At 35.3% G+C, this 23,801-nt stretch overlaps 1 protein-coding gene across 1 annotated transcript; it reads left to right on the forward strand.

Moving 5' to 3' along the window:
- Nucleotides 1-247: 247 nt before the first annotated feature.
- Nucleotides 248-23,485, forward strand: LOC128018650 (S-adenosylhomocysteine hydrolase-like protein 1). Its single transcript, XM_052604304.1, has 17 exons — nucleotides 248-736; nucleotides 12,515-12,632; nucleotides 13,933-14,076; nucleotides 15,626-15,726; nucleotides 16,408-16,510; nucleotides 16,604-16,698; nucleotides 17,017-17,123; nucleotides 17,485-17,601; nucleotides 17,753-17,816; nucleotides 17,959-18,047; nucleotides 18,706-18,776; nucleotides 19,966-20,060; nucleotides 20,433-20,531; nucleotides 21,464-21,532; nucleotides 21,694-21,772; nucleotides 21,875-21,995; nucleotides 22,425-23,485. The coding sequence occupies exons 1-17, from the start codon at nucleotides 551-553 to the stop codon at nucleotides 22,429-22,431; spliced, it is 1,665 nt and encodes a 554-aa protein (XP_052460264.1). The 5' UTR covers nucleotides 248-550; the 3' UTR covers nucleotides 22,432-23,485.
- The last annotated feature ends 316 nt before the right edge of the window (nucleotides 23,486-23,801 follow it).

Genomic DNA, 23,801 nt, shown 5'->3' on the forward strand with positions numbered 1-23,801 from the left:
CCGTTACCATTCTGAATACGGTTTGAGAAGAATACATTTCTCAAACTATATTAAGCTCGGATTATTATTTTAAAGTATTTTCACGAGGTTAAATAAGTCAACATAATATCCTAAATATTAGTTGTTTTCGACTACAACTGTTTAAAATAAGGTCTATAACGTCACAGATTACGGTACATGCACCGTTAAAACAGTTCTCGTGCAACTTCCTCTGCGTGCAGGTGCTCGCCTTTAAGCCCCGCCCACCGCTGATGCTGCTGCTGGCCGTCAACCGGACAGTCAAATATAATCAGCTGAGGTCCACTGCGGCTTGGAGTGATACTGCATTCTTATTAACTAGCATCCGTATCCGTTCTCAGTACGCATTCGGCAGCTTGTTCCTCTCCTGCAGACGTTTTTGCGCAATCACCCCTTCCGCTTTTGAGATAGTCGGAGCTTTTGAAGCACTCCACAACATAAGGACGAATCGAAAGGTTACAGAAACATAGCTGAAGGACTACCGCGTGAAACCACCGGCAACGGCTTCTAAAACACATAGATATAGATTGCCATGACAGACTGTGTTGAGGATGCGAAGCTGGAGGAGAAACACGCCAGCAAAGAGTTTAAAGAGAGCGAAAACGTTGCCGAGAAATACTCCGCGTTGACAAGCACGAAGAACAGCGACGTGAACATGAACGTCGGCGAGCTGTCCGCCGCGTTCACTGCGGTCCCGACCCACAAATCCGTGAAAAAGGTAAGAGGGACGTGTCTTTTCTCCGGCTATTTAAGGGCTGAACATTCATTATGTGTGACCTGAAACCGTCGATCATGAGTTTGGGACATGTTGCTCAGTTTACTAAGATCATCAGGAAAGATTATCCCCGGCAAGAGATGAACTAGAGGTGTGCTGGAGACTATAAGAATCACGTGACGCATATTTCAAGCCTTTCTTTAGTTCTTTCTCGCCGCATCCAGTTATTTTCCCTGAGCTGGTCCCGACGGTCACATCTGTCAGAGTCACCGGCCTCTATCCGCTGCAGTTTACAAATTGTCAAATGCTGTAATCTATGATATAAACTAAAGGAAATATGAAGAACTGTCTTTTTACTAAATGCCTTAAAACAGATTTTCTAGAAGAAAAAAACTAAACAAAAAAAAGCTACAGAATTGCATGTAGGACAACAGTGTAATTGCACTTCACTGCATAGATCAAAGGGTGAAGATACAGCATAGATAGATAGATAATTTACACTGAAAAGGATAGATGATCCAGTCCAGATTGTGGAATTGAATTCAGTGTGGCCCTCTGAAGTGTGTGTGTGTGTGTGTGTGTTTGAGTGGGTGGTAAATGGGGCACACTACTCTCTTCCCACTCGCTCATCGAGTTGTCAGCTGGTTATACAACAGAGCTAAGGGCTGTTCTGCTTCTTTTCTTCAGCTGCATTACACTCAGCGCCAAATCAAATTCAGTGCTGACATTCACATTTAGGGTACTCTTTAATATTTCAGAAATAGGATTCTGGAGAGTGCGTGTTCTTTCAATGGCAACATTTTGCACTTTTGTGCTCTTGAAAAAGAGACTGTTGCAGTACTGAAAAAAAGATTGGAGTAGGATTTCCTTTGAAACAGTTTTCCCTCAGAAATTGCTAGTATGTTTCACAGATAATACCAAAGAAATGACAAGTAACCCATTCGGTTAAACATCAATCGTTTTTAAAGGGGTCATGAACTGAGAAGTGAAAATTCTCTTGATCTTTTGACATATAAGAGGTCATTGTACAAAAAAAAAGAACTTTCTTGTTAGTCTAAAATCAGTATATATTTATCAATCATTAGTTTATAACAGTTTATAATGTATGTAACGTCCACAAAAGGCCATATTTGAATGCTTTCTGATTTTCAGAAAGACTGAAACTAAAAAACGATGCTGTGCTGAAAATATTGGATCTGAGAGTAATGTTGGACCACACACGTGTGAGCAACTGTTTTTATTACGTGGTCATTCACTATTGCGTTGTTTGTTATAACAGATCGTTTTATATATGTTCTGAGTATTATGCGTTTTATGCTTCCATCTGTGTAAGATGTAGGCTGTCGAACATACACACCTGTTAGCCAATCCTAGCAGTACAAAATAATAAAAAAGGCAATAAAAAAGGCAGTTCATGACCCCTTTAAAGTGCAGCTACTTGGTATAACTGGTATAATAACCCTAACATAATGTGTTCATGTTTTAGCACACAAATGACCTCATAAGAGCTTTAGTCTCTTTTGAGAAATGCTCATTGGTTTGAGTATAGCATGCATTCATCTATTTTCCCCTCTGATCTTGTTTATTCCCTCTTCTGGGAGTGCTGGGAGTTATTTGTGTAATCGTATCCCTTTCTCCTCACAGTTTGAGGGTGTGAGAAAGTTTCTCTCTCTCTGTACCTCCGCTAGCGTTGTCCCTCTGTGAGCAGGAGGCTCTGGTAACATTGTGAAAGAAAGTTGCATTGAGTTGAGAAATATGACACACTTTTACTGCATCTCTCAGGAACATTTTCTTCTGTTTCTCAGACCGAGACTTGGTTTGGGGCCGCAGTCCGGCCCTAACTGTTAAGCTAACACCTACTGTGTTTTCTCTCCGTACATTCAAAACATTCAACCTGTCATTAAGAGTTTAGTTTCTTTCTCTCTTTGAATAAATCTGTTTCTCTCATGTGTGCTTTGACTCACAAAGTTTCTCTATGGTCCATTCATCATAATAAAATGACTCCTTTTGTTTCCTAACCGATTTCTTGCTTTGTTATACTTAATGCACATAGTTTTTGGAGATTAGATCAAATTTCCGGAAATTTTCAGGGAAGCTATTGGTTGCACATCCAGTTCTACTGAATAGACGCATTGAGGTTTTAGACCCATGTTCCTGCTTCAGTGCTTGAGCTGCCATTAGGGTGTCTTTACACAGAGCAGTCATCTGAGAGAGCTTAGATCATGTTTCATTTATTCACGTTAGACTATCGGCACTTCAGAGCCCACTTATTTCATTCTCTTAAGTGGTTTGATTATTTTTGACATGGTTGAGCAGATTGCTTATATCTGAGTTTCATAAGTTTCCATGTTAGGACAATTCAGTTTCATCAAGTAGACTTAAAAAAAAAAAAGGGTTGAAACCTAAACAGCTCAGTCAGCTGTTAAGTTAATCAGACTTGTTAATGGTAAAACTCTGTCACAGTCTGGTCATCATTAGAGTATGACACTGTGAGTCATCTATAATGTCAGGACTTTGTTGCACATGACCTTTGCCAACTTAGTGTGATTTTTTTTTTTTTTTTTTTTTTTTTAATAACAAAAGCAAGAAAACATATTGATTAATGGTAGGGCTGAACAATAATTCATTATCAATATGTATCACTGTATTTTTTTCAATATCGGTGATATGATTTTTAAACACATTTCCAATATTTCAATATGATATACATTACCAGTGTTTCCCATACATTGATTTATTTGTGGCGTTTGACTCAGTTGAATAAACATCAGTGTCATGGACTCATTATTTTTGAGAGGGCACGAGTTGGGGGGGGGGGGTGGTGTCGTCATGCGACACACATCAGCCACTACAGTACTTGTGTTTTATTTTTATTTTATTATTTGAAACATCCCCAAACGCATTAACTATATAATAAAATATCTTGATTCTCACCTTGGCCTTGGTGGGCGATGGTCAAAATAAACTAAAAGTCTTATGTTAACTTAATTTTTTTTACCAGTATGTGCGTTCCCTGGGAATTGAACCTACAACCTTTTTCGCTGCTAACACAGTGCTCTACCAATGAGCCACAGGAACAGTTGGATAGATATGTCTGTTTACTTTTACAGATATGGGTGTCATGCCATAACATTTTAATACAACTGAGTTTATATTTAATGTGAATAAAAACATTGCAAGTTAGGCTACTACTAATTGTAAAAAAAAAATGTTTGAACTGATAGTGAGCAAAGAACATTTACATTATCAAAGAACATTTTCACTGACAGTGTAGAAGTTCGAGCACTCTCAAAAACTCCCATTAAAATCACTGAAGCTATTTACACTATTAAATGAATATCTTAAAGATTCATACTCACATTTGCTCTTTGTTGTTTCTGACGAGAGAATTCTCTAGAAAGAGGTATCAGTCAGTGAGTGAGTGAAGAAAACCCTGGCATTTCGGTAATGACTCATCTGAACACCTCTGATTGGGCATTGCATTCATAAATTAAGTTTTTTGGAAAATGCATGCAAAATCCACTTGGCTCAAAAATCCATTTGAATGAGCATGACGCCTCTGATGAACGCTGCACGTTTCAAAATCAAAACACAGACAGGGGTGTTTTATATGAATATCTCTGAAGGGAACCCGACTGTCTTCAGAAAAGTGTTGATGGCTTTTTTTATTTTTATCTGATAAAGCAGCATTCATTAGCACAGCTGATTTGATTACAGCCATTATCACTCTAAAAGCGCCTACTGCTGGCAGAGAATGAATTAGCATTTTCAAAAAGCCCTCTTTAGCAACATTTCCATTTCAACGTTTTTGTTGTTCTTTTTTTTTTTCCTGCAGTGATTCACAGCACTTTCATACCCTTTCTTTTCTGGCTGAAGCACATTTGTTTCGATCTATAAGAATAATCAGCCTAAACTACCAGTCAAAAGGTTTTGAACAGCAACACTTTTTAAGTTTTTTTATGCTCACCAAGGCTGCATTAATTGATCCAAAAGTACAGCAAAAACAGTATGTAAAATATATTTTATAATGGCTTTCTATTTGAATAGATTTAAAAATGTAATTAATTCCTGTGATCATAGCTGAATTTTCAGCATCATTACTCTAGTCTTCAGTGTCACGTGATCCTTCAGAAATCATTCTAATATGCTGATTATAAATACTTAAAACAGTTGATTATTTAAAAATAAAATAAAATTCAGGATTCTTTGATGAATAGAAAGATCCACAGATCAGCATTATCTTAAATAAATGGGGGGGGGGTATATAAATTAATAATTTAATTTAGCAAGATGCTTAAAAATGATCAAAAGTGATGATAAAGGCATTTATAATGTTACAAAAATTTATGTTAATTTATCATGCCTCACATTGTATGTCAAATTCAGCAAAAAGTCAAATTCTGTGCCATAAGTGTTATGGTCAGAGTCTATTGAAACTATTGGAAATAAAGTTTTAGAAATATATGTATTTTTTATTTCAGATATATTGCTCTTCTTTTGAACATTCATTTAACCAAAGAATTACACAAATGTATCATGGTTTCCACAATAATATTAAATACTTAAAAAAAAAAAATCAATAATAATAAGAATAATATCATTAATAATGTCTGATTGATAAGAAAGAATATTATAAATATTTCTAAAGGATCACGTGACACTGAAGAAGAGTAATGACTGCTGAAAATTCAGCTATTCTAACACAGGAATAAATGAAAAAAATATTTGAAAAGAAAACAATTATTTTCAAAATATTTGATTTCACTGTTTTAATGTATTTTCGATCACATAAAGGCAGCTTTGCTGATCTAAAGAGACTTGAAAAACGTGAAAAGATCTTACCGAGCACCAGCTTTTGAATGATCAGTGTCAGATAAATATAATTGTGGCCTGTAGGCCAGTGGTGGGTGGATATAATGTCTTTTCAATGATTTTATCTGCCACAATAATGAAATTATCTTTATTTGGAGGCTAATATTGATGTAATTAACTGTGATTGCTTTGATTGTTTAATCATGCTTTCATTACATATCATGTAAGCAACTCAATAATTTTTTTCTAATCAATTGACAGCCCTACATTTCTACATTTCCATTGTATGTGGAGTGCTGTTCTTTGTTTTCGGTGACAGTCATGTGGAGTGTGTACACTGCGTGACCTCGGCCTGGGATTAGAGACTGTGGCTGAAAGCCAGACGGGTTACATTAGAACTACAGCAGGTATTGGCAGAGTCTCAGTAAACGGCTCAACAGTGTCTGCTTAACACTTGAGCGTCTGCTGGCCTAGTACTGCCTGTCTGTTTGACCACGATGGATCGTTTTGAGCCGTAAAGAGGAACAGTCAATGAACTGGATGGATTTCTTTTTCTTCTATTTTTAGTCAGATCTCGGAATAGAGTTGACCGCCGTGACCTACAGTGGATGGTTTAGGGGTTTACAGAAACATGGTTTAATTCCCTCCAGATCCCTCTTTTATTAGCCGCCCTGAATGAACTCAGCAGTAGAGTCTGTTTCTGACTGCACTGGGAGAACCAGACCAGTTGGATTAAAACACTCCGGGGCAACAAATACACCCTTCCTTTACTATTCCTGAAACATTCAGTCACAAACAGACGGCCCTTACGGTGTCTCAGGGAATGGTGGATTACAGAAGGAGAGGGCTGGCCGGGTTTATGAGTGGTTGATTTATTGGTTCCCTTGTCACCTCCCATACCCTCATGTCCGCTGTAAGAACTCCACACAGAAACCCTTCCCCCTGCACCCGCCCGTGTGTAAAACTACATCGGTGAAACACCAGTTGTAACAATACACAGGCACACAGGCCAGAGGCAGCCGGCACAGACAGGGACCATGAACCATGGCTATGACTTTCCCAGGGTAAGTGCCACATTGCTGTCTCTCTTCCATCCTCTACAGCAGCACACAGCAAAAAAGAGCTCCGAAGTTTTTTGGTGACTGTCTGTGGTTTTGGAAGTATATATGGCTTATATACAAAGAGTCTAAACATTGACAAATATGACAAATATAAATAAATATAAAATATATATTATGTTTATAATATTATTTAATGTTTAGAAATGTTATTATATAATGTTCTAGTATTTTATGTTGAACTGTAAACATTAATAACAAAAATAATAATACAAAAAAAAAGAATTCCTCTTGTATAAATAGATTTCTATGTAGATTTTTTATTCATTGATTTGACATTTTTGCTTATATTGTTGAACTGACCTTCTAAAGGTCCCTGTATGTGAAAGTCAACTTATTTGGTCGAAACCACACATCAAAATAATTTAAATGAGACTCTCTGGAGTTTATTGATGTGTGGCACTCACCTCTGCCTTTTTTCTATAAACATTTGTTGAAATATTGTCTAAATCACCATCAATGGGACAGTATACTTAAAGAGTCTAGGAAATGTTTGAAATTCTCATGTTCTTCTCTAAATAGGATGTTTTGAGACATCATATGCTGATTTTCCAGGGACTGACAGACTAAAATTGACTTGAGAAATTATTACTCAAAATATGAAGATGAAGTCATAAGTCTGACTGTGTCAAATAGGGATATTTACATCTGAGAGTCATAGGTTGTCAGTTAAAGTCAGTTGTTATGTCTTTTGACACTTACATTGGACTTTCCTGCTACATAACACTAATGCAGTTAAAGTCTGGTTTAACATAATCCACAGGCTTCTGGATTATTACAGCACATTGCCAGAGTGTTTAAAAAAGAATATGGTACGATTTAATAATTTAATTGACAGCGGAGTCAGTGAAATGAGCTGGAAGTGATGTTAATGCTTATCATGGTCCATAGCTTTCTCTTTGTCTCTGTCTTTTAGCTGAAGAAATATACTCCAATATTCTCTCATCATAACTGTCTGATATTTCAAGCACTTTCATTTCAAAGCTTTGCCTCAGGGTCCCAATACTGCCTCACAATGGCTTCTTATTATCACTCCAATTTCCTTTAAACATCAGATGTGTGTTGTGTCCACTTCACCGGCATGTCCTGCAGTTTTGTGTCCAAACATACCTAACTCAGGATTTGGATGCTGTCTGGCAAGTCACATTAGATGACAGATGAACTTATTTATGATGGTTTTAAAGCAATGCTACAGGTGGAGCTGAGAATATTCTGGGATTGGAAAGTTGTTTGTTGACTGTTTTGAGTAAAGTGAAATGTGAAGTGGGCTAACTGCATATCAAACTGAAATCTGAAGTCATGTGAAGATAGGTATATGGAGCGGTTTCGGAAATCTCAACATATTATTTTAAGAGTCCTTATTCTCCAATAATATATAATACTCTTATTCAACAAGGATGCATTTAGTTGATCAAATGTGAATGTTTCTTGAGCAGCAAACCAGTATATCAGAATTGTGTGACACTAAAGTCTGGAGGTTTGACTGCTGAAAATTCAGCTTCTCCTTCACAGGAATAATTTACATTTTAAAATATATTAAAATAAAACTTCTTTGAAACACATTATTTTTAATCTTATGACCCAAAACTTAGTAGTGTGTTTAAAAAAAGTATATACTCTATTATAAAATTAAAAATAAAATATTTGTAATAAATTCCATGAGCTGTGAAAGCTCAAAAGTTTCATCTGGGTCTTTCCATTTTGTCTATATTTCACAGTAGGAATTGTGATGGCAGCTGTGTTTTTTAAGGGTGAGGGATCCGCTGTTTTGCTTGGAAAAAGTATCGGATTCATGAGTGCTAGTAAACTGTCCAGACCAGAACCCTTTCCTAAAGACTGGTAGACTAACTGGATCCTGTTTTCATATACCACACAGATAGAGGTTCTGCTCTATCCGTCTGTGGTGCACTTGGACAGTAAATATATTAGATGTGTGGATTATTTGACTGCTTATACACACACATGAATCAACGTCGGATAAATGTCACTTGTTAGGTCACAGGTTATAGGTTATTTCAGTCTGAATTGTCAGGCCCCTTAGATTTTTGTGTCCTTTTGTTAAGTATTTTCTTTGGTTGTATCTTGCCACCTCAAAACTAGAGGTTGACCGATTTTACTGATACCGATAGTTAGGTTGAGCCATATTGGCCGATAGCGATTAATCAGCCGATAGTTTTAAAAATGGATACTGTATAAAAAATAAAATAAAAACAGTATTGAGTCATTCTTTGTAAATGAATAAAAATATTAATATTAAATATAAATTATATATTGATAATTAAAATGAATTTGTAGTTATTTAACAAATGTGAACAGAACCAACTTAGTAGATGTCGAAATTAACACATTGTAACTATGGCCATCTTTAAATGGTATTGAAATTCCATACATATGGATATTGTATGTAGGGATGAAACGATGAGGTTTGATGATAAATCATGATAAAATTCCCCACGGTTAGTATCATAGTTTCATCTTTTAATTCTCATTAAAACCATATTAGATTACCGTGATTTGAACAACTCGCGATAAATAAATACTGTCCAGCATAAAGGACAGTTTTCAGTAACAGTCTCACGTGCGATTTCATTTTGAAAGAAAACAGAAAAAAAGCTGGGAGGTTTTAAAAGAGTGCTAAGGGAATTATACAAATGAATATATGAATTAATTAATTATATGAATGCACCTCTAAAGGTTTTCAAAACCGATTCGCTGAAGTTTTGTTTTCATCTTTGCTCCATGTAATACCTATAGGAAGTGTTTTAATCGCAATACTGCTTTGTTCACGGATGTTATGGGAAACAACTGTGATTCAGCTTTTCCATAAGTGCCACCTTTATCTATTATGTATGTGGCAGATAAAATACATATAATCATTTATTAATCAATTATGATTTCAGCTTACATCTGTTCTTTATTTAAAGGCTGAAATGTGAGGTTTACCTTTTTATTAAACTTGTTCAAAGCTTTAATTGAACATTTACATTAGATATTTCAACATACTATTAAACTGTTGTCAGTCAAGTTTTCATTTAAAATCTGAACATCATTGGTAATTTTATTGTTTATTGATAATGCAGTCAAAAAGTATGATGATACTGATTTTTAAATATAAAACATGAAGTGATTTTGTGTCTGAACTTTTTATAAAATTTCCAGCATATTTTAACAGTACCGTGATAATACTGATAACTGTGATCATTTTGGTCACTATAAGCTTTATAGAAATTTTCATACCGTTACATCCCTAATTATACGTATGTATACTCTTACACTTTAACTGCTTCTGTTCTAGAATACTTGATGATTATCTTTTCAAAATAACAAGACATGGCAGTCACACAAAAAGTACAGCAACGCATCTGAGAACTCTCAGGTATCAAGGATCACACACACCTGATGCATCGAATTCAATTCAAGCAGCAGTCTAAAACGGTTTATTACCAAACGGGCAAAAGTTAATTTCATAGATGAGTTTAAAGTTTGGTGATCTACATTATAGACTTTATTAGTGCCACAGAAAGACATACGTTTCACTTAAAAATCCTCCAGCCCAGGGTGAAGTCTTTTAGTACATTGACAACAATTTGAAACAAATATAATGTAATTTAATGGAAACTGTGAATGGCGGTCTGCGGCACAGCAGGATTTTTGAACATAGGCCTATCAGTTTGCTTTCTCACGTCACAGCTTTAAATCTGCAACTTCGCTGAATAACAAATAAATTAATTTGACCAGCTGGATATAAACTACTGCAAATTTATGGTAATAATCGTAACATTAAACATTTTGGTCAGACTTGTGTGTATTTTGGTCATTGTATTAACCGCTTGAGGTGCTGCTAATGTTTCCGGCAATCAACTATCGGTGCCGATTAATCGGCAAAACCGATACATCGGTCGACCTCTACTCAAAACATTCCTAAAGCACCTGACCTCAGCCAAAAATTGTGTTAAATAAGATGATGGAGTGATTCTACAGTGACCGCAAAAAAATTTTTTTGGTTGGTTTTGGCAGATGAAAATGTGCACTACTTGTGGTTATGTATCAAACCAAGTGATTTTGTAATGATAAGCTCTGTTTACTAAAACACAATCATATTGCAGTTCACTGTAAATATGGGTCTGCAGTCGCTTTGAAGCCAAGCCGCTGGTGATCTGTGTCTGTACATGAAAAAACTGTGTATGAAAGAAACCTAAATCAATAAATCAGTTATCAAAAAATAGCGCAGTCAGAAATAGAGCTCTGCATGCACATTATTATTTAAATCTAATAGTCTACCACAAAACCCATCCCAGATGCCCCAACCCTCCCCATCTTCCCTTCTTTTTCAGACATATGATCGCTGCTACATGAAGTGTTATGTTAAACAGTGAAGAATCTGTCTTCATTGTGTATTTTTATAGGATTAATGTTTCTTTCAGCCTATGTGTACTGTGAGGTTTTAACTTTCCGCTTATATTACTTTCCTTATTCCCTTTAATGACCCCTTGAAATTAAAATTTTAATAAATTTAGTCCATGAGCTTAACTTCTAAGCTAATGTACTACTAAAAGTTTTTTTTTTTTCTGCAAATTTTCTCCAAGGAGAGCACCGGAGCATTTGCTTTTTTTTCACAATTTTTTTTAATAGAATGAGAATATCTCTCCACCTAATATATCAAACATCAAGGCTCATCCACATTAAATATCTGCATTATATTCTGCCTGAAATTACTGAGTCAGTTTTATAAATGCACTATATTGTGTCCTTTACTGACGTGAAAACCTCTGCATGTTGTTCAGTGATTTGTGAAAAGAAATAAATGCTATGTAAATGGGTCGGTTAATATTAACTTCAATTCATTTCTTTTTCTTTCAAGTCAGTTTTTGTGGGAAACAGTGCAGTCACTAAATATTTCCTTGGTTATATCAAACGGTCTCTTTAATCTGTTCTTGATGGCGTTAGATATGACGTTGAGCATGAGACTTTGAAGTGTGTTTCCTTACAAGGTGGATTCATACACAAAACACTGATTGACTGGGCAACATAAACTTTATGCTTTTGGCGAAATACGACAAGACAGCAAAGAAAATAGCATTTGTTTCAGTGCTAACTTGAGTTACTGCAGAAAATAACAACCGTCATAGTCCCTCATGTCACTTGTACTTCACTAGTGCCTTTCGCTTATGATCTTCATACTCAAGCTATATTCAAGCTGTAATTTAACAGTCAGGTTCATTTGCATTCTCCACAAAACATCATCACACAAGCAAAAAACACCAGTACACATCAGTCTTCATCAGCCTGCAAGCACATATCCCATGAATATTTAAAGTTTTGCATTATTAAAATTGAAATCCCCTGATGACATCCCTTCCCCACATCTGTTATGTAATTGTAAAATATTTCAATAGAGCAGTGAGCAGATACTATTTAACATGTCCTTTTGTGCTTTATTAATGATTTACACGTTTGAAGCTATGCCTTTCCTTAGAATTTTCGTTTATGTAATGTTCAGGAGCTATGTTTCAAAGTTATATATTCATAGTTAATTTGATTAAATATGAACTACTTTGTGAACTCTGTTGCTGTTTGCATTTTTAAGGTAAATTAGTATGATACACATTTGCTCTATATGTCTTACTTTAAGTAATTAAAGAGTTGGCTCACCCCCCAAAAAATGACACTTTTAATACAAACTCATAAGACTTTGGTTGTTAATCAAAAAACACAAATTAAATCAGTTTAATTTGAAAGATGTTCATTTTTGGGTGAATATTTCTTTAACTACATGAAAATGTACTGGTCACATGTTCATGTCTCTATCTCTCCCCCTTCCTCTCTTTTCCATATCTCCATCTTACTGTAGCAGATTCAGTTTGCCAACCAAGAGGAAAAACAGGAGTTCAGCAAGTTCCCTACAAAGACCGGCCGTCGCTCGCTGTCCCGCTCCATCTCTCAGTCCTCCACGGATAGCTACAGCTCAGGTCAGACCCTCATCTACCATCAATGCAAGCTAATCACAGACATATGTATGTCAATACAGCTCTGTAGTTAAGAAGTACAAAAACAGAAACGTCATATGTTCCTGTAGCTGAAGTGGTAGAGCTATGCCCAAGGTTAGGGGTTAGATTCCCCGGAAACACATAATAGGTGAAAATTGATAGCCTGAACTGTATAAGTCGTAATAGCACTGTAAGTCGCTTTGGATAAAAGCGTCTGCCAAATGCATACATTTAATAGGTAAATGGTTTTATTTTACATAGTTCACCCAAAGTGGAAAGTTGTTAAAAATTTACTCACCCTCAGGCCATCTATGATGTAGATGAGCTTGTTTCTTTGTCTGAACAGATTTAGCATTACATCACTTGCTCACCAATGGTTCCTTTGCAGTGAATGGGTGCCATCAGAATGAGAGTCCAGATAGCTGATAAATATATCACAATAATCCACAAGTATTCTACACGACTGGTTAATGCCCTGTGAGGTGAAAAGCTATGTGTTCATTGCTTCCAGTTAACATATGAGTGAAAAAGTCAACGCTGAATCAGGAGAGAAATATGCAATCAGTCACCGTTTACAAGCGAAAACAAGCATTATTATGGATTATGGCCTCTCCTTTGCCCTGAAGTGACATGTTTAAGTGCTTTTAAAAAAACAAACATGCAGCCACTCACTTACAAGACATTGATGGTCTGGAGTTGTGTGGAGTAATTTTAGATTACTGTGACATTATTATAAGATGTTTGAACTCGTTCTGACAGCACCCTTTCACTGCAGAGGATTCACTGGTGAGCAAGTGATGTAATACAAAATGTTTCTAAATCTGTTCCCATGAACAAATAAACTCATCTATATATTGGATGGCCTGAGGAGAATTCATTTTGAGCAAATTTTCAATTTTTGGATGAAATATTCCTTTACGTTCATTGCAGAAACTACCTGTCAACAAGACTATCATTGTGGCCCAAAACTGGCTATTTCTTGTTCATGCTAGTTTGTGTGTTGTGTAATATAATCCTAGGTCAGCTTAAAGTGAGAACTACAGATTTCTCGTAGCACTGGCACTGGATCAGACAAATTCCCATTCCTAAATCATTCGTAATACCAACAAAAGTGAGGGATAAACATTCCTGCATGTTTGTGACTGCAGACAAACTCTCTCCCCCCACCAAAATAGCTGACACAAAATTGAAAAATAGTTTCTTAAGATCAGAAGAAGGTTTTTTTTCTATGGCAAACATGAATAAATGCATGCATTGGTGTTTTTCGTCCGTGCTCTTGTAGCGGCCTCGTACACTGACAGTTCCGATGATGAGACGTCTCCTCGTGAGAAAACCCAGGTCAACTCAAAGGGCAGCAGCGACTTCTGTGTCAAGAACATCAAGCAGGCTGAGTTTGGACGGCGGGAGATTGAGATCGCTGAGCAAGGTTTGGAGAAAAACCCTTTATGCTTTGTACTCTGCAACTGGTTATCTTCACACCTGGGTTTTGTGGGAATGTTCTTGTTGCTGTGTAATAAGTCAAGATGGATTTGCTTACATAACAATTACAGCATTGATTCTCAACTGGGTTGTCATCTTTCATCAAAAATTAATGGTATTGGTTTAGTAAAGTATTGTTGTACCCGTTGGTAGGTGTATTTAGGTGGTGTCAAATGAACAAGGTTTGGTAACAGGAACAGTCATTCTTATCCATTTAATTAAATGCTTTAACTGGGTCAAGATATTAGTGCTAGCTACACAATACATACATATATACATAAAGGAAAAGTTCATTTAAAAAAGGAAAAGCATATCATCATTTAGTTATTTCAAGTCCATATGACTTTCTTTCTTCTGTAGAACAAAAAACAAGGAATTTCAAAGAGCTTTTGAATGTCAGTAAAATCTCCAGAAGCCAAAAAAAGACAGACATGTCTCCAGTTCAACTCCCTGACTCAGTGATCCATAAATAATCAGTTACAAAGCTTCTTGGAATACTGTTCATGATTCATATAGATAATTTTCATGATGCTTTTGTGTCCTTTTTGGAAGCTTGAAAACTTCAGTCTAGATTAAATACAAAGCTCTGTCATGAAACTCTAGATGGTGCAGGTGATAGGTTCTAACTCTGTCTGATGTAATCACATCATTATTAACATGGCACAGCTGATTGTTTCTTTTCAAATCAGTGGCCAATGAGCTTGCTGCTTAACATTCAAATATTTGGAAAGTGCTTGCAGTTGCAGCGCGCTTCAGATACCCTCCACCTTCCCCAGCTCCACCTGTATAGATCTGCTACAGGATAATTTCATGTATGTTATATATGGGGGTTATTTCATATATATGTGCATCAGAAGTATTTCCTTCATGCTCACAGCAGCATGTCTGTGGATGTATAGGCAGTAGCAAGTCTCTGTACAAGAAGCAGCATAGCAGTATAGCAGATCTGTTCCTCCAAGACGAAAAAAACATAAACTTTGCCATGTATATTACTATGCTAAACTCTCTGAGAGTTGTCATGACAGAGCTGTATTTGCATTGAGTCTTCAGAATCATACAGATTTCAAACGTGAGTGTGAGCAAATGCTAACAGAAGTTTAATTTGTGGCTGAACTATTCCTTCAAATGTTTTCCCACTTTTCATGCATACTAAGATTTTGGTTGCACTTTATTTTACAGTACGTGTACTAACATGTACTCATAGTGTACTTACAGTGTATTTATCTAAGAAAGTTCTGGTAACACAAGGTAACTACATGGGGTAGGGTTAGGTTTAGGGGTAAGCTCAGGGTTAGTACCTAGTTATTACATTGTTATTGTAATTACTATAATAAGTACATAGTATGTACATGAGGAACAGGACTGTAAAATAAAGTGCTACCAAGATTTTTGTTAATGTTTTCCAGGACTTGGTTTGATCTCTGTTTCAGACTCTAGGCTCTGCCTTTCATAATAAAGCTGTCTCATCTCCAAACATGTCTCTATCACGTCCACAGATATGTCTGCACTCATTTCCCTGCGGAAGCGAGCTCAGGGGGAGAAACCCCTCGCCGGGGCTAAAGTGGTTGGCTGCACTCACATCACTGCTCAGACCGCAGTAGGTTCTCCTCAGGGCTTCACTAATGAAACACACACTTCTTCTACTAGGCTTTGACTCTTACACTAAATATTGAGTATAATTTTGAGTTAATATTGTTTAAAATAAAAATTTATTTAAATTTAGTGTACATCTTTACTGCTTTTAATAAATCATATTCTATATTGTCCATTCATTGCCTAACCTACTCACTGTAGGTATGGATTTTTAGGAGTTCAGTTTTGTCACTGTTAACTAAAACTAAAACTATTAAAAATGTTTTCATCAATAAAAAAAAAAACTGAAATAAAAAATATAGATTTAAAAACCTAAACTTTAAAAAACTTAAATTAAAATGTTGCCTTGACAAATTAGTACTAAATTTACTTCAAGGTAAAGTTCTAAAATTACTACAAATAATATATAAAAAAAACAAAATGAATAAATAATTAAATAAAATACAAGCTCATAAAATTACTAAAACAAACACTTAACATAAAAAATTAAAATGATAATATTAATAAATACTATAAAATTATATAAATAGTACAAAAATAACACTGTACCAGCTTTGTTGATATTAAAAGAAAACGAGGATATCAAATACCTTAGTTACTTTTAGTACCACATTTTTTATTTTCAGAACCACAGTGTCACAATGGTTATTTGATATGTATATAATGCTGTGCTGGTTTCTTTCAGGTCCTGATCGAGACACTTGTGGCACTGGGTGCTCAGTGTCGCTGGACTGCTTGTAACATTTACTCCACTCAGAATGAAGTGGCCGCAGCTTTGGCAGAGAGCGGTAAATAGCCCTCTAAACTATACTGTTGTCTGACCTACCTGATTCGTCCTGATAATCTGGACTCACCGTTTATTTATTTTATGCCCTTTAAAGGTGTTTCGGTTTTTGCCTGGAAAGGTGAATCAGAAGACGACTTCTGGTGGTGCATTGATCGCTGTGTCAACGTGGAAGGCTGGCAAGCAAACATGGTATAAAGTTCTGCGCTGTATATCTAGTGATATGAACAGAAGTGAATCAGTGGACAGTGTCTGTTTACACTGAGAGCAAAGAACCAACTTTGTTGGCAAAGATTATTTTCAATAATTTACCCAACATTTGCCTATTGTTCAAAGTGCTTATTATGTCTATTTACACTTTGTGAAAACATATCTACAATAACACTATTTACAATATTTAGCACACACTGCTTCTTATTTTCCGCTAACAAATCAGTATTTATATAATCTTCAAAACAATTATCATGATGTTTGTTTCCAGGCTAGTAATCATTATACATTTTCTCACAGATCCTAGATGATGGGGGCGATCTGACCCACTGGGTGTACAAGAAGTATCCCAGTGTCTTTAAGAAAGTGCGCGGGATCGTGGAGGAGAGCGTTACAGGTGTACACAGGTAAGGGAGAACTCGAGGACAGTTTCATTTCATCTGTTTTGTTTTGTTTTAAAAATGTATAGCTTGAATGCAGTTTTCGTAAGCTGCTTTGGATAAAAGCATCTGCCAAATGCGTAAACGTTCATTTAATTGATTCATTTTATATTTTTCATTTGATTTCATTTTAGTACATAAGCATATATTTTGCCATCCACAAAAATAACCCAATAACACAATGACAAATCTTTTGTTATTTACATTGTGTATTCTATTATTAATTTGTACATGATTCAAATAAAGAGATTCATCAGGATTGTATATTTTAATTGACCAACAGATTTATGTTTGAATAACATTTTTGTCTTTATATTCATTCTGTTAGGCTTTACCAACTCTCCAAAGCTGGCAAGCTTTGCGTCCCCGCTATGAATGTCAATGATTCTGTCACCAAGCAGAAGTTTGATAATCTGTACTGCTGCAGGGAGTCCATCTTGGACGGGTATGATACCTGCAATGCTGAGATATGCTTTATATATATATATATATATATATATATATATAGTATATCTTGCTCTGACCCCTTACCAAGCATGAATAAAGCTTATCTAAGGAAAAGTATAATCACAGTTGACTTCCTCTTTTTTTCTTAGTCTGAAGAGAACAACAGATGTGATGTTTGGTGGGAAGCAGGTCGTAGTTTGTGGTTACGGAGAGGTCAGTCAAAATCTGCGCTTTCGTGAAATGCCCCAAAGATAATCTGCATGATGTGAAAAATAATCTCTAAATTGTCAGACCTTGTTTATGACAAGTATGGATATTTTAAGAACAATTCTGTTCGATTCTGATTCCGGTGTAGGTTGGAAAGGGTTGTTCTTCAGCTCTGAAAGCGCTTGGAGCCATTGTGTGTGTGACAGAGATTGACCCTATTTGTGCTCTGCAAGCTTGGTAAGATAAACACACCCACAACAAATAAACTAAATTCAAATCAAATCACACCACGTGCACTTCACTAGTACTATTAATAATATTATAGTATTTATTAATATTTTGAATTGGCTTTTATTTTTATATTTCCAGTTTTCATTTTAATTTTAGTGTAGCTTTTAGCACATTTGTTGTGATTTTGACATTTTGCATTAACTTTATAAAATGTATATTTTATTTCAGTTTTAGGTTCAGTAAAAAATAAAATAAAACATATTTTATTTATTTTATTTGCAACGGGGGGTGGGGGATAAATATCTGTTTAGTAGAAGATGAGTGATCAACATTGTCACCTTTTTCCTTGAAAAGAGAGTATACCTTATAAATGTGTATATTTTATATTATAAGTCCATTTTGTAATCTTGTTTAATAGATTTCATATAGACAAAAAAAAGGTTTCCTTCATATTAACAGAGCAGCTTTGTAGAAAAAAATGTGTGTAAACAAATAATAGAAGCTCCCTATATTAGCCAAACACTTGGCCGTGGGAAGTCTTTACACAGGAAGTGTGTGAATAAGCTGCACTGCTTATTTATCAAGAGTATTTGAACATGTTTTCCCACACTGCCTGTGTGAAGACCTGAGATACCAGTTCAATTTGTTTTTATCTCTCTCCTAGTATGGATGGCTTCAAAGTGGTGAAGCTAAATGAGGTGGTTCGCCAAATGGACATGGTTATCACCTGCACGGGTACGTCTGGTTACAGCTGGCTCGCTTCCACTCTCAGATCCATTTCCTCTGTTCCATGCAGCTCTTATCAGTGCAAACACATCCTCCCAGATGCCCTTGCATTGAATTGCTGTGAAACGGTTCGCCCTTTGACAGCTGTAGTAGTCTGTATTCTGGGAAAATAGTAATTGTTTAAAAAGTATGGTGATAAAGTATTTGTGTAATATTTATTTTTAAGCATCATCTCTGCTTGTCAAAGGCACAACTTAGTATTTCATTGAAGATTATTTATTAATAAAATTTCATCATTTTAAATGTAATATAAAAGCATTATTATTAATCATTTTATATATTATTCATTTTAAATATTCGTATTTCTTAATATGGAAAGATCTGTTCAATATGTTTTTGTTCCTTAAGTGATTTTTTTTTCTTCTAGTGGACAGTGCCCATCTACTTTTTCAGTAGCGTAGGTCCAAAAGTCTATGTCCCGTTTATTTCCCCTCAAAGGGATTTTTTAACAAGTTTTTTTAAAGAGGTTACTAAACCGCTTTGTGGTGAAGAACTACATTACAAACTTTTATTTAAGGCAAACAAGTATTTGAAAATCGGACGAAAAGAAAAAGGTTAAGACCCATTGAGACATATTAAAGACTGTGTAATTAGGGAAAAATCATACCAAAGTCATATAAAAATAATGAATAAATATAAAAGAATAAATGCATAAATTAAAGTGTTTAAGGTGTTTAAGGAGATATTTAGTGTTGAGATTGTAGGGAAATTGAGTTTACATCATAAATTGTTCTTTAGGCATGATTCGCTTGTTGTGATTTTCTGATCGCTGGAGAAGTTTATTTGCAAGAATCATGGGTAATGTAGTTTTTAAACAGGATTATCTCTGTTAAACACGATTATTTAAAAAGAAGTTAAAATAATGCTAGCTGGCAGCTTCAACAGAAGCATACACCGTCAAACTAGTAACAACTTCGGAGCTCACAGTAGGTCTGTCTTTAATGGCTTAAATAAAGTTATTGTTAAATATCTGTTGCCCTATGGGGGAAAATAAAGCATATATACTTCTGGAATTCGACTACTGCACTTTATAAATTCATTTTTTTTTTTTTAAGAAAAAAAATACGAATTATAATTAATATGCACAAATAATGTGTATTGAGGTTTCCTGAAGATTCCTGAAGAAATGTTTCTACAGGGAACAAGAATGTTGTGACAAGGGAGTACTTGGATCGAATGAAGAATGGCTGTATTGTCTGTAACATGGGTCATTCCAACACCGAGATTGATGTGGTGAGTGAGTCTCATAGAATTTCCTCGCATTCATCTGCAAATGTTACAGATATTTGGGGTTATTTATATGAGGAGACTCCATCCGCTCCCTCTCTTGTGTACTTTATTGGTGAATGTAGTCCAGGGAAAGAGTTTTGTACCTCAACAGCTGTAGATGTTCCATGAGCAGCAGGGTCACTTAATCAACCTGAAAGCCTCTTAGCAGCATGTTTCCTACAATAAAGTGAAGTACACTGACGGTGTTCATAGTGAAAGCTTTTTGTGTTTGTGTGTGTTTTAGCTGTGCAGGTTTATCAGCCTGTACTGAACAGAAGTTAAAGTGAGTGTTAGTCTGTGTGTGCTCATGTGTGTCCGTTTTTTTTTCTTTTCCAGGCCAGTCTGCGGACTCCAGAGCTCACCTGGGAGAGGGTGCGCTCACAGGTCGACCACGTCATCTGGCCTGACGGGAAACGAGTGATTTTACTGGCAGAGGTCTTTCCTTCTTCTCTTCTTTCATGAATGAGTGCCAGCAGTATGATGGATGGACTCAGTAGACATATTTGTCATATTTGCATGGTAGTCAGACTGTTGTTATTTAAACACAGGAAGTGTCCTGAAAAAGTCAATACGAGCAAATTTTTCATTATTCAAGGTGTTGTAAAGGCACAATACAATGCAGAATTTTGTTGTTTTACAATTATAGAGCAATGCCACAAATTGATGAGTTAAAATACATTTGTGATCATATATGTAAAACTTTTAGGTTTTTTATGTATATTAAATAATTTATATAGTCAAATAATATATAGATGTATATTGTATACTAACATTCACAAGTGCTGTCAGTCAGATTTTTTTTATTCAGCAGGGATGCATAAAATGGATCAAAAGTGACTCTAAAGACATTTATAATGTTACTAAGAAAAGACATATTACTTTTTTCTAAGTTATTAAGCAGTGCAACTTTTTTTCAACATTGATCATAAGAAGTGTTTCATGAGCACCAAATCACATTAAATGATTTAAAGTGATTTCTGAAGGATCATGGGACACTGAATCCTGGAGTAATAGATAAATAAAATAAATGCAGCCTTGGGGAGCATAATAGAGTTTCTCTTTCAAAAACATGAAAAAAAATCATCCCGTCCTTAAAATACTTAACAGGAGTATATATTTAAAAAAATATATAATATTAGTCTATTATTCTTACTTTTTTAACAATACTTTTGCACTAATGTTGTGAATCTTGTCTCGTGGGTATTTAAAATCAACAAAATTGACAATGTACAAACATTTTTGTGAAAAATTACTAAAATGTGATTTGTAAAAAGCAGCAGTTTTCTCTAATACTGTAAACCTCTGTTCTTTGTGTGTTCTCCCACTGGATCGCGGTAAATCTCAGTCATTCGTGTGCTGTTTTTCAGGGCCGGCTCTTGAACCTGAGCTGCTCAACAGTCCCCTCATTTGTGCTATCAATCACGGCCACAACCCAGGTAATTTAACCCGTCATGATTATGGTTTCAGCTGAAGTGTGTCTGTACCCTCTGTAAAGTGATATTAGTGAGTGCTGAGTTCCGAGGCATAGCTGTACGATTATTATTTAGATTTAACATCTCTAGTTAAATGAGTGTTGTGCTCTTTAATTTAACGTTAGGCTTTGGCCCTGATAGAGCTGTATAATGCACCAGAAGGTCGCTACAAACAGGATGTCTACCTGCTGCCCAAGAAAATGGGTAAGAGTTATCTGAACCAGTCACTACTGCAACTCAAATAAAGCAGTAATGTGCATTACCTGTGATAAATCATTTATGTACGTGTGTGTGTGTGTGTTTCAGATGAATATGTGGCCAGCTTGCACCTACCCAATTTCGATGCTCATCTCACAGAGCTGTCAGATGAACAGGCCAAATATATGGGCCTCAATAAGAACGGACCCTTTAAACCAAATTACTACAGGTACGACAGGTGCTCTAAAACAGCTCCTAATGATTTCGACTATGTACAGTATACACATTTTAACTGTGATGTAGTGTAGTAAAGAAAGGCTGGTGTTCCCATTGTAGGACGACAACTCATGAAATAACCAAGAATAAAATGTTTGGTCTATTACTTCCCTCTGCTGGTTGTCAATGACAGTCTCACAAAACCAGTCAAATTGCTAATTGTCTTCAACATATTTGTTTGAAATTCAAATATTTTGTAACATTATAAATGTTTTTACTTTCATTTTTATCTTAATGCATCCTTGATGAATAAAATAAATAAAAAATAAATGGATTTGTACCTCAGAACATCAATAAAATACAAACAATTCCATATTATGAATATTCTTTATACCAGACTGAATAGTTATGACAAAAATAACATTTTCTGTTGTACTTCCAGATATTAGTGTGACCTGTATGGATTGAGCCTTCATCAAAGATGGAGAAACCTGCATTAACCACTGAAGCAAGAGATTTATTTTCTATTAATATACATTTCTTAAAATGAAACTTGATCTTACTAAATGTTATTCTTATTTAATAGTATTACTAATGTCCAGTGACAAAATATACGTTAATGTCACTTTTAGGCTTATATGCATTATTAGAATTAATGTATAGTATTGGTTGTAAATCATCTTTTAACCTGAAATATGAAAAGGACGACTGTCTATGGCTCTAAAAATGTGCCAAATATTGGTTACTGATAGTTATTGATCAAATAAGATAATATTTGATCATTATTACTATGCTTTGTTTTAATATGGTTATTCTGTTCACTCAATAGTTCATGACCAAAAAAATTTTTATTTGTGGCTTTTTAATATAAGAATTTTAGTCTCAGCATAATATTCCTGTTTGATTGATTTTGCATAAGAAAATACAAAAGCTTTTTTGAATGAATGTACTGTGTTTTACTGCTATAAGCTAGAATGTTCTGGCATTATGATACACACCACTGTGTGCAGAAACTTCTGTGACCCGGCAGCACATGCTGCTAAATATACCCCGCTTGGGGGATTTTATGAATTGTGTCACCAATAGGGATTCTTCTCCCTTTCACGTTCTAACCCTAACCCTCTTCCATCATCTATGTGGCCTTTTAGAAGTTATTATATTCTAATAACATAGACCATTATATGTTATTTAGGCCAATCTTAGATGATAATAAATATAACCACAGTTGAAATGAGATTTTGGGATATTCTGTGTGTTTTGCAGAATATTATTGACCCCAAACATACCCACACATAGCCAGCTAGACTCACAAGAAGCACACGTCTTGATCGCCACCTCTAAGGGACTGCAAATGTCTTAAGAAAATATCACTGTGAATGCTGTCATTTTAATATTTGCCTCATCAGCACTTTGTGATTTACATTTGCATACATAATTTGTCAAATGTGTTCCCCTCTGCCTTGATGTCATCGAATCTGTACATTAAAGATCTTGCTGTCACAATATGCATTTTGACTCATATTTATTCTGTTAATCTCACAAACCTTTCTGTCATTGTGTAGATAGCGAATTATATTTTATATTAACACTAATGCAACAATAATCTGGAAAAAATCTTGGCGGGAAAATAATAAAAAATAATGTTTTATAAAAGAAAAAAAGTGAGTAGGCTCAATGGTGGCCCCAAAAAGCCAGTCCGCTTGAACCCATAACTGGTGTACTTTTAACTGTAGATTAAAAAGTGCAATAATTTGAATAACTATTTCAAATAATTTACATAATAGCTTAAATCCGCCCAGAAATAAATAGGAAATGTGTT

The sequence above is a fragment of the Carassius gibelio genome, chromosome A8, assembly GCF_023724105.1.
Source record: "Carassius gibelio isolate Cgi1373 ecotype wild population from Czech Republic chromosome A8, carGib1.2-hapl.c, whole genome shotgun sequence".
Classification (NCBI taxonomy): domain Eukaryota; kingdom Metazoa; phylum Chordata; class Actinopteri; order Cypriniformes; family Cyprinidae; genus Carassius; species Carassius gibelio.

What these genes read in the sequence shown, in the direction of transcription:
- LOC128018650 (XM_052604304.1), top strand. Translation starts at nt 551, where the DNA reads ATGACAGACTGTGTTGAGGATGCGAAGCTGGAGGAGAAACACGCCAGC. An exon ending in CACGGATAGCTACAGCTCAG is followed by an intron (nt 12,633 to 13,932) that starts GTCAGACCCTCA and finishes GTGCTCTTGTAG; the next exon opens with CGGCCTCGTACACTGACAGT. An exon ending in GATTGAGATCGCTGAGCAAG is followed by an intron (nt 14,077 to 15,625) that starts GTTTGGAGAAAA and finishes TCACGTCCACAG; the next exon opens with ATATGTCTGCACTCATTTCC.